The 11416-nt window shown below is 36.1% G+C and overlaps 1 protein-coding gene across 1 annotated transcript; it reads left to right on the top strand.

Moving 5' to 3' along the window:
* The first annotated feature begins 5033 nt into the window (after positions 1–5033).
* Positions 5034–11067, top strand: LOC104586637 (UDP-rhamnose/UDP-galactose transporter 6). Its single transcript, XM_010243927.3, has 6 exons — positions 5034–5495; positions 5698–5949; positions 8583–8767; positions 8862–9062; positions 9515–9676; positions 10528–11067. Exons 2-6 carry the CDS (start codon positions 5820–5822, stop codon positions 10855–10857), a joined length of 1008 nt encoding a protein of 335 aa, XP_010242229.1. The 5' UTR covers positions 5034–5495; positions 5698–5819; the 3' UTR covers positions 10858–11067.
* The last annotated feature ends 349 nt before the right edge of the window (positions 11068–11416 follow it).

Below are 11416 nucleotides of genomic sequence, written 5' to 3'. Positions count from 1 at the left end.
TGATTTATTTATATTATTTAAGGGTTCTTTGACAAGTTCTTTTGGGAAGATCTTTTGGTAGCTTTGACAGTCAAAAGATGCATTGAGTTTTTACATGAAGATCTAAACAGCCTGAAGCTAGTTTGGTAGATACACGTATTTCCGTGCGAGAATAAAATGCGAAAGACACGAAAAGCTTCACTTGGAGCTTCCCGAAATCAGATCAAAATGGGCTTCTCGTGTCTTTTTGGCGCCTAGATCTTATGCGAACCAAACAGGAATAGACCGAAAATTATTCAGCTTGGCTTGTAAACAATCGAAAGACTGCACAAAAAGATGCGCCAAACAGGCCCTAAGACTAGAAATTGAATTTATTTTCCATCATATTGTAGGTTAAATAACCAATTGATGTGGATTTGTTTGACTTTTAAGTCAAACTTGATGTTATCATCTTAGACTTCTATTGCATAAGTGGTAAATTTTATTATTTTAGGTACATATATGGTATATATAGATTAAAAATAGGGTAAAGATACTTACGTATATATATTTAACCTTTAGTTATATCTATATTTAATTTTTTGACAAGTATATAGAAAATATAAATAATCTTATGATTTACGATATAATTCATCATCTCATAACCACCAGTAAACATCAGTCCCCAAGCCCTGCTTGGAGTTGGAGGCTCTTATCCCAAGGGGCAGATTTTGTTTTGTTTTGTGATGTGAGTTCTCCTAAATGGCCGGGGGGCTTATGCATTTGTTTGCCTCAGTAATTCTGGTTGTTTTGTGGCTGTATAGTTACCAGAAAGTCGCAAGTTGCTGGTTCGGTTCTGCAGATGGAGTTAAGTGCAATTGAGTCTTCTGTTTCTTTTGCTTTGGACAAGTATCTTGAATTATGGGATTGTGAATGTTAGCCCAGATTTATGAGTCTGGTGGACCACATAATGTTTTGTTTGATCCGTTAATATTTTGGTATCTTTTAAGTTTATTTTTAGGGACAAAAAATGGGATGACACATGAAACTGCAAATTAAGAGGGCCCAGACTTTGAATACGGAGGTTGCTTATTTTGATAATCCTTCCTCTTTTCTGAACTCTGATAAATTTTTGATCAAATGATAATTTTTTTGTATTATCAAAAAAAAAAAAGATTTTTTGTCTTTAAAGACGACCCCAAAAGTTCAATATATCTTTTGTCCATCTGAATTATTAGCCTAAGTTAATCTAATTCAGTTGGATCTGCTTAACCAATTGATTTGGATTGATTTTGCAACTTAGCTGATTGTTGTGTCAACATAATTAATCAACTGGAAGCAGCACCATTTGATCATCATCAGCACCAACATGATCAATTAAAGACTTTCTCCTTCAAAGACATGGCTAGGCCTGTAGGTGATGCAGCCTTTGCAACACCTACGATCCTAATTAAGTAAGATATCTACCTTCTCTAGCCTTACAAGGGTAGGTGTCAACGTTTTAAGGGGTGTTTGTAAGAGTTACATGTATGTAAGATTAGTACTCCATTTTTAATAAATTATCACTTATTAGCTGAAAAACTAAAAGTAGAAATTTGATGAGAATGTTTAATAATGCTAAAATACAGGAGAAATATTGGGATATATCCTTGTTTTCAATTAAAGATTGGCATCCCATAATTAATATCTAAATAAAATAAGTTGCTTTAAATTCTCCAAAAGAAATCTACAAGAAATTAACAAATACACTATAAGAAGGAACACCAAAAAAAGAAAGCAATTAATACACACCTTTTGGATTAATAGGAAAGCTTTGTAAACAGAATAAAGATGGAGGACTTGACATCCCAAAAGGCCAAAACCGGGCTGGAAAGCGTTTCTTGAACTAAAAAAAAGTGCTAAGGTAAAGACTAAAGATAGTAGAGGCAAAGCTTCTAATTAATTAAACAATAATATAAGATGAAAAGAGATTCTCAAAGCTAGCCAAAGATTTAATTTTGAATGGGCTAATAATATAAGATGCTCAATAGGGTATGCATGAGGGCAAAAGTTGAATGGCTATTCATCTCATTAAGATGTTTTTAGCTTGTGAGGAGATAAACATTTCTTCACTGAATGCTTATTAGTTAAACTAGATTAGCTATTATCAAAACCACCAAATTAGCTAGTAATTAGGGGGCATTCTTTTTTTAGATTTTGATAAAGAGGAAATTTGGTCAATGGGATTTTGATATTGCCTTGTCCAAAATCCATAAACCCATGTCAAATAATTTCAAATTGTGGCTTCATTTTCCAAAGCCAAACAGAAAAAAGAAGCCAACCACCAACCAAATGCACCATGCGTCTTAACCTAAATAAAAAATTAATAATTTTATATGAAAATTTCACCAACAACATTAGCTTTATTTGCAAACACAATCTATATATTTTAAGATTCCTACAATTACTTAATACCCCATTTCAATTCACATTTTGACCAAAAAGTGGTGAAGATTGGCATTAAGTTGATGATTTAAATAGCATCTATCCAACATTCAATTAATCTAGCCAAGAGGCAAAGTGAATCTCCTTCAAAAGGGAGGGTAAACAGCCCTATCATTCAAACGTTCAATTCAATCCATTAACATGCATTATGTAAACCTACAATGAATTAAGAAATCCATATACTTCAAAAGGCCGTAAAAACAATATCTGTTGATGTGATGTAATTCATTTGTTTAAAGGTTGACTCTGCTATTCTCTGTGTATATAATGAATCCATAGTGCTATAAATAGCTAAAGGTCCTGTAAAGAATGATACGATTGAGTAGAAAATGAAAAAAAATGCAAAACAACTAGAAACAAGAGATGTTCGCATGCCACTAATTCACTTCACCAACCAAGAATCCCTTAATCGCATAGCTGGTGTGAGTAGCCCAGATTTAGGTAGAAATTGAACAATTAGGAAGTGAGTTTGGTAGGATCTAGTTGATGGAGAAATTAGGTCCGTTTTCTACTAAGTCCTGTCACTCGAGAACAACCCCATTCTCCCGAGAAGCCCTGGAATAAAAAACCCAACATATTAAAATGGAATCTATAGAGTTAGTGCAGAAATCTATATATCCATACTATGCAGCATCATTCAACTCCCCAATAGACTTCAAACCAGAACTAGGAAAACCAGTAGAGTAACGCTATATAAATACAAAATAATAAAATGAATAAACAATAACAACAATGATAAAAATAATACAACAACAACAATGATAAAACACTACAAATCCAACAAAAACCACACGCGGATCGAGCACCAGACCACCCTAGGAATGATAGAACATAGAAATCAATAGGGAGGGAAAAGAAAAGAAAATAATATTAATATTAATATCTTTCCGATTCTTCCGATGAAGACAATACCTGCACTGCAAGAGCTGGGATTGATTTCCCTTGAATATAGGCTGGGATCTGCAATACAAAGAGCAGATCAATGACGGGGAGATCCGAGAGGGGGTGAGAGAGCGAGAGAGTGTGAGTCAGAGGGAGAACTAAGAGGGGGTGAAAGAGAGATAGAGCGAGTGAGTGAGAATACCGGATGTTCGGCAAAGAAGCAGCAGCACCGACGAGAGAGCTAACGGAGTAGATGAGGAACGAAGGAGAGAGACATGCGAGACAGCCAGGGTAGAGTGAGAGGAGTTTACCTCGACGATAGAACCGATGAGTTTTACATCGATAATTTCGATGTATAATTTACATCGATTATCGGTGTAAAGAAAATCGTAAGTGGAGAATTACATGCTTACCAAACATATGTAAAATCGAACCGGAATGTAAAATTTACACCGGTTCGATTTTCCACTCCAAACAAATACCACTTTAGGAAAAACCTCACACATTTCATAGGGAAGGAAACCAACAAGTAGACCTAATTAGGCGAACATGATATAGAAGAAAGGAATTAAACAAACAAGATTAGCGAGCATTGAGGTGAGTTCCAGACTATTGAGAGGACAAAAATGGAGCAGAATCAATTCCTACACACCAATAAATTGGACATCAGAAATCAAGATGCAATTAAGATATCAACTACATGGCATTCATTTATATTGACTTCATGTTAAATTCAGATCTCAACCAACGGTTAAATTTACTTATTTTTCATTCATTTATGTTTCACATTTAACATTATTATTACATTCAATCAATCATATCTGATCTTATTACCCACAAGCACAGAGCCTGCCTGAATGCCTTATGTTTTTTTTTTTTTTAAATAAAACTGTTATCCAACATAAATAATAGCATTTAATACGTTATTTGCTTTATGAAAAATCTATAAAACAAATTTAGGAGAAAATTGGACGTCCTTGGGAAGTCAGGCCCAGCCATATATGACTGGAACTAATTGGCTCATTCTGCTGCCTTGAAGTTGAATGGTATACTGTGCTTCCTTAAACGACTTAGATCTTCCACGTGGCAACTTAATTGGAGAAAACATACAATACTATGGTCTATGGAAATTCGTTACAGGTTACACTATAATTATTTTAATTGCTCGATCTGTATTTATTTATTTATTTTATAGGCATAGCAACAAAAAGCCAAAGCATACATAAATCATGCATCCATCCAACACCGTTTGTCTGTAACGATTTGCCATTTCAGAAGGGCCCCACAGATGATAATAGTACAGACTACAGATAGGTCGCCATTCATAATTTCAACGATGTGTGTGAGGTATTATTGTATACAAGGGAAAAACAAAAAAACAAACAGCCAACTTTTATAACGTAGATGGAAGCTTACCGTGATTTGTAGGTCGAGTCCGAGATTTTTGTGAAAGAATTCAGGACGAAGCATTCAAAACTGAAGTCTACGACTACCAGTTCATTTTCGCTCCTTCATGATGCCGAGCGACTCATTGATCGACACGTAACTAATATTATATTAAGATTTGAAATATTTTATTCGGATTAATTTTCAAATTGATTACGTGTCCATCAATGATTTGCTAGGATCAGAAGGAGCGTCCTTCGTGGGAGGAGCGAAATTGAACTCCACTTAATATAAAAGACTCATCAAAGTCTCTACATTACTCCATGCTCGTCGAGTGCGACACATGAGATCATCACCGTTTAGTTTTAACGAATTAATTGTTCACTTTAATAAGTGAAATTTAGTGGTCCTAGGATGGACCAATCATTCACGTCTCTAGTCCTAACCGTTGGATGATCCTGGTAGCCCGCATCACGAGAAAAATCGAACGGGGAAAAGCCTAGGGAGGACTATTTCTTCAGAAGGATTATTGACATAATTCCTTTTCCTTTTCCTTTTCCTTCACTGAAGAAGAGGGGTGCTAACTGCTAACGGGGGAGAGTGGTCGACGTCCCGGGCGCGTGTTTCTTTACCAACGGCGACCCTTCGACCCTTGCCTGTTAGATCTCTTCTCATCTAAGATGTCCCACTCCCAGTAGAGAAAGCTAACCCTAATTTTCTCTTCCGATCTCAGATCGGGTTCATAATCTCCACACGTTTACTCATTTTCCAGGGATTGGTTTCAGGTCAGATTTATCCCGCGTTTTCTTTGTTTCTTCTTGTTATTTTGTCATGGAATTTCTCGATGTCTAGCAAACAAATTTAATGGATTTGGAGGGGATCTAGGGCTGCTTTTTCAGTCATTGGGTAGTTATTTGAAATGTAGATCAAAGGAATCATGGATGCGAAATTCTGTTTCTGATTTGCTCTAAATATGTATTTTAACAGATAGATTGGTTGGATTACTAGAACAGCTATAAGAAGCAGTTGATTGTTTCATATAAGAAGCTCTTGATTTTGCTTTCATGGAGATTCAAAGGTAATATAGAGCTTCAGAGTCGTAGGTGAAAATGGCCCCAGCTAGCAAGTCTGAAAAGAAGGCGGCAGTAGATGCTGCCTCATGGATGTTCAACGTCGTCACTTCGGTCGGAATCATCATTGTTAACAAAGCTTTGATGGCCACGTACGGTTTCAGCTTCGGTAAATTTCTTCCTTCGATTCTCTCTTGCATACTTTTGGTTGCCTGGGAAAAGGTCGGTTTATTATATATAGTTTATAAGATATTTTCTCTATGCAACTGAAAAGGTAACTTGCTTGTTGCAATTTTTTTGCATTAGATAATGGTGCGTAGGCTTTGACTGAAGTCGCTGTTTAGACTTTGGAGTGTAATTGCGACTTTGTTCAGTTATTGTGTCTCCTCAACTGTAACCTAACCAAGTTGCATATAATCCTTGAATGCTCATTTTATATGACACTATGATTTAGCTTTTTCTGTAATCTTCTTGAATTCAATGTTACTTCTCTGTATTTTTTCTTGCCGATGGTGTATATAATTGATGCCTGCCTTTTATTTTGTTGATTCTTTGGAGCTTAAGGTGGTTAAGATATTGCCAACTCCTGAACATGATTCACTCTTGAGAGGTGAACACCCTTTACCTTCTGTGAAGTTGTGGAGAGCATCTATACTTACTCTGTTAACCCTTGGTTGGTGGCTCCATTGCAAATTTAATTGTCTATTGTTTTTTTAAACATTTCCTTGAGCATGTCATGTTGCTTTTCCTTTTAGAAAGAAATGGTGATGGATTTAGTTGTGATCAAAGATGATCTTAGTTATTGTAAAGAGAGGAAAGATTAATCTTGTTATAAGGAGCTAAGAGCTGGGAACAGTACAAGTAATACAAACCAGCATGACAAAGAACTTAAGATAAAAGAACGTATGAGAGTCAGAAAAAAGCAGCTGAATCCAGACCTATAGATGTATCCGTGGTCCTGATGTTCCTGTTGCAGCTCCACCCTTACAACCCTTGCAAGTTCATCTAAGGCATTATGCAATCTGGGAATCCGCCTGAGCAAGTTATTCAAGCAATTAGTAAAAGCCTTTTCCTCTTTGATAAGAATCTTAAAGCCCATGGACCATCCATTGCCAAAGACATCCATTCAATCACTACTTGGTAGTCACTTTCAACCAATAGAGCACTCCAACCTGATGAGAAGGTCAATTATAAGCCTTTCAAGGGTGCAAACATCTAAACTCTAAGCATATTGTCAGCATGATCCAAAAGGACCTCAGTAATATTGGGGGAACCAGGGTTGCTATAGCAAATCTATCAAAGTTTCTTTTGAGAAAGAGGTAAGGTATTGTTTTGAAATTATACTGTAAAGAACAAAAACATATATCTGTCCAGTGTGCTCCATGTACAGCCAGCAACTATACAGAGAAGCCACCCAAAAAACTAGCAGATCTATCAAAGTTAAGTTTCATTACTCACTGCCCAATGCAACCTAGTCTTGAATGTCAGATTTTGTTATGGATGACCGGCTACTGTTTGCCATCCCCTGAAAATGGACTTCATGGGTGTGCCTTTTGAACTCCTTTCTTATAGATGTTGAATGGGTTACTCTCACTGGGATAGATCAATAATTGTATTTGCCTCTTGCTTGTTGTTGTTGAAGATCCTTGAATTTCATTAATTCCAAATGCCCCAAAGGTCATTAACTAAATTCAATTGTGTGACATAGCTTTGATGTTCCTATCTACATAAGTTTAGCTTGTGATATTACTATCCACATAAGTTTAAGTTGCTATCTTGATCCTTCCTCTCAATTATGTGGCTCTCAAGGTCTTTAATGAAGTCTTAAAAGGTCAACTGTGGTTTTTAGGTGCCCGTAAAAAGAGTATTTCTGGTCTTACTTGTCCTCAAGAGTTGCATTGCTTCCCCTACCCTTTGTTGTAATTATGCTTATTTTGTTTTCAACTTTCACCTAATGCCTTTATATAATTCATGGTATAATGCTCCATGTTTGTGTATAACGTACCTCTCAAAATATTGGAACAATAAATTCTTTTCTTGGTTTCAGAACATTCTTTTGTTTTGGAATTTAGATATCGAAAATATCAATATTTTCACCTTTCAGGAAAAAAAACTGTCTGAGTTTGGTAAGTTGCATGGAATCTTGAATGCCAGGTTTTTTATTCCAAACTAAACTACACACCTTCGAATTGTTTACCTTGTTATAAAGAGGTTCTCTCCCCCAAGCCCAAAATTTTGATCATTTCACCATGCTTACTTTGTAAAGTTTTTAAGCTGATGTTAATATTTAAGTTGCTGATCAAAAAAAAAAAATGAAGTTGCCAAGCCAATATTAACATTTAAATTTCTGCTCTCATTGATGGTCTTAGCGGTACCAAATGCAGAAAAGTTTAACCCACCAGGGGGGGGGGGCTTTTATGGTAATGTTCTCTACTTGAATTGAATCTTATTACCTATTAAAACTGATACTTATGAAGCTACTATCTGTGGTTGTCGTTCTCAATTCTAATCGTGGATGTTTACTCCCCTTTCTTAATACCTGAATGTTTTAGTTTCTCATGCATTTAATGACATCTTCTGTCACTTTTACTCCTGTTATCCACCTTGCTTTTTTTTATGAGACTATTTGCTGCAACTGGCAATTGGAAATTTCTTTCTGTAAAGTGATCAAGCGTTTTTAACTAATTTTGTTCATCTTATTAGTTGATAATGCATTTTCCTTTTCTGTATGTATCTTGTACTAAATGGCAATATGCCTGTTTGGCTCCTGAAAATGGGGCCAATATTTATGATCTCTTGCAGCTACAACATTAACAGGTCTGCATTTTGCCACCACAACACTTATGACACTTATTCTTCGGTGGCTGGGATATGTCCAGGCCTCCCATCTGCCACTACCTGAGCTTCTGAAGTTTGTCATTTTTGCAAACTTTTCCATTGTTGGGATGAATGTAAGCCTAATGTGGAACTCAGTTGGATTCTACCAGGTCAGTTCTGGTATCTGCTAGGTTTTATTCTTCATTTGACTTACAAGTGTTGGTAATTTCAGATTAAAGTATATTTTGTACTATGATTTGTCAGATTGCGAAGTTGAGTATGATCCCTGTATCCTGTCTTCTTGAGGTTGTCTTTGACAAGATTCGATATTCTAGAGACACGAAACTTAGTATAGCAGTTGTTCTACTGGGTGTTGCAGTCTGCACTGTCACTGATGTGAGTGTCAATGCTAGAGGTTTTATTGCTGCTTTTGTGGCAGTCTGGAGCACTTCTCTGCAACAGTATGTAAGTCATTCATTGCTAAAATCAGCCGTCTCTCATGGATTCTTCTGGCCAGTGGATCTATATTTTTGTGTTTTTCTTTATAATTTATATTTTTACATAGTATCACCAAGAAGATAAAAGGAATGTTATTATCTTGGTTGGCTATGCATTTCTTGTTCAAAGGAAGATCCTACAACTCTTTTTTTTTAATTTTTATGCTGATTTTCTGTTTCTGTAATTAGAGTTCCTGATATACATAAACTCTTTTTGTATATTCCCCACTATACAGTCCCTTGTTAAACAGGGGTGATGACCTTTCTCTTTGATACAATGCTTTTATCAGTTTTTCAAAAATATATTTCTATTTTCTACATAATGTCATCTATATTACATATCTTCAGACTTGATATGAATTTAAGCTGAGGTGTCTGTGTTAGATCTATTGATTCTGTTAATTTTGTCTGTCTATGCAGTATGTACACTTCCTCCAAAGGAAGTACTCACTTGGATCCTTCAACCTGTTGGGCCATACAGCACCAGCTCAGGCTGCATCACTGCTGTTGTTAGGACCTTTCCTGGATTACTGGTTGACAAACAAAAGAGTGGACGCTTTTGACTACAACTTAATGGCCGTGGTAGGTATTGCATTTGTACATGGCTTCCAAAAGACAAAAGAAACAACACATTTATTTGGTGCTCATAGTTTTAAAATTTGTTTGGTTCCTGGATATTTAGGTAGGAATGTGTCTACGCAGGGTATCTAAGATGGTTATCTGTTCAAACTGTCTGATTTATACGTTTACATGTGGATGCATATACTATACATAACCTGTAAAAAAATGCATGCACTAACACGGTACCTGTGTTAGCTTCTAAGCTATGTGTACATATATGAATATATGTCCAAGAACTTGCTAGTATTTTGTATTGATCAACATTTTATTGAACTTCTAGGTGTCTATATGAACATAGGGATGTTGATGGATGTGACTGGTGCTGGGATTCTTGACAACTTTACTTCTTGCATACTATTCAATTTTTTTAGGTCCATGTTTTGACAGAAACTTTTTTCTATTGGTGTTTTGTTATCCCATTCAAAGTGGTCCACTAGTTTCTGTTCCCGATAGATGATTTCACGATCTGATACTTGTTATTTTAGAATGTTGTATGCTCCATTCATACAAGTATGTCTATTTGATATTATTCCCAATGTTTTAAAAATTGACCTGAATGTCGAACTGGAAAGCTGTCCTGGTTGTAGATTGAACAGTTGAACTGGGTGCTTTACCTGATGTAATTTCAAAACCGTCAAAACCAGAGACCTGGTCAGCCTTATGGGTCACCAGATCAGGGGTTTGACATTCTGGGTAAACAACATTTTGAATATATTGTTTGTTCCTACTTAGGCATATGCATATACTTTAGAGATGCATTTGCATTGACATGTTGCTCGAGGGTATTGATTTTGCTTCATTATTCCCTGCAGCTGTTCATTATTCTATCATGCACCATTGCAGTAGGGACCAACCTCAGCCAATTCATTTGCATTGGCAGATTTACAGCTGTGTCTTTCCAGGTCCTTGGCCACATGAAGACTATCCTTGTCTTGATATTGGGATTCATTTTCTTTGGAAAAGAAGGTTTGAATCTACAAGTGGTGCTTGGCATGATCATAGCAGTGGTTGGAATGATTTGGTATGGTAATGCTTCATCTAAACCAGGAGGGAAAGAGCGTAAGAGCCATTCATTGCCAACAAATAGACAGCAAAAGCATGGCGGACTGTCTGATTCTAGTGAACTTGATGAGAAGGTCTAGAATTAACAAGGTGGTTGTCTGATACCATAACTTCTTACATTAAAGGGTAGAGCGACGTTTTTCTTCTATTTTTCCCCCAATTTTCTCTCCTTGACCGTGAATTTTTTCAAGGGAACAAATACTATTGGAATAGGATGCAGGTTCCCTAATATATTTATCTTGTCATAATCATCATTTATAGTAATTTATTTTCCTCGTGTTTGCAAACTATTTATTCTTCTCTAACTTTTTCTTCCCTTTGTTATCTTCATCCTGAATTAACTCGTGGGTAGAGTTCTGATGATGGTAGGGAAACACGTAAATCCCCATTTTCAGATCTTTTAGGACATAACCCTAAAGCTTAATTTACTTTACATACCTTTGAATCTTTCAATCGGATTATTCAACAGCTTTGTTGTTCTGGTCTCAACTCTCAACTGAATTAGGTTTACACTACAGGATACTCTAAGAGCCACTCTATGTTTGGTGTAACACTAATGATTCACAATGGCAGCAGTGAGTTCAGGATGAGTTGACCATTAACCTTTGGCAACTGAGGCCGTCCTGGTCCATCCAAGAA

This window comes from Nelumbo nucifera, chromosome 6 (genome assembly GCF_055504915.1).
Source record: "Nelumbo nucifera cultivar China Antique chromosome 6, China Antique-T2T, whole genome shotgun sequence".
In the NCBI taxonomy this organism is placed as follows: Eukaryota; Viridiplantae; Streptophyta; class Magnoliopsida; order Proteales; family Nelumbonaceae; genus Nelumbo; species Nelumbo nucifera.
This window is presented reverse-complemented; position numbering and strand designations above follow the sequence as displayed.

Excerpts from the sequence above, each read along its gene's own strand:
- LOC104586637 (XM_010243927.3), top strand. The coding sequence starts at position 5,820 with ATGGCCCCAGCTAGCAAGTCTGAAAAGAAGGCGGCAGTAGATGCTGCC. Across the intron at positions 5,950-8,582 it reads CACGTACGGTTTCAGCTTCG|CTACAACATTAACAGGTCTG; the intron begins GTAAATTTCTTC and ends GATCTCTTGCAG. Across the intron at positions 8,768-8,861 it reads ACTCAGTTGGATTCTACCAG|ATTGCGAAGTTGAGTATGAT; the intron begins GTCAGTTCTGGT and ends ATGATTTGTCAG.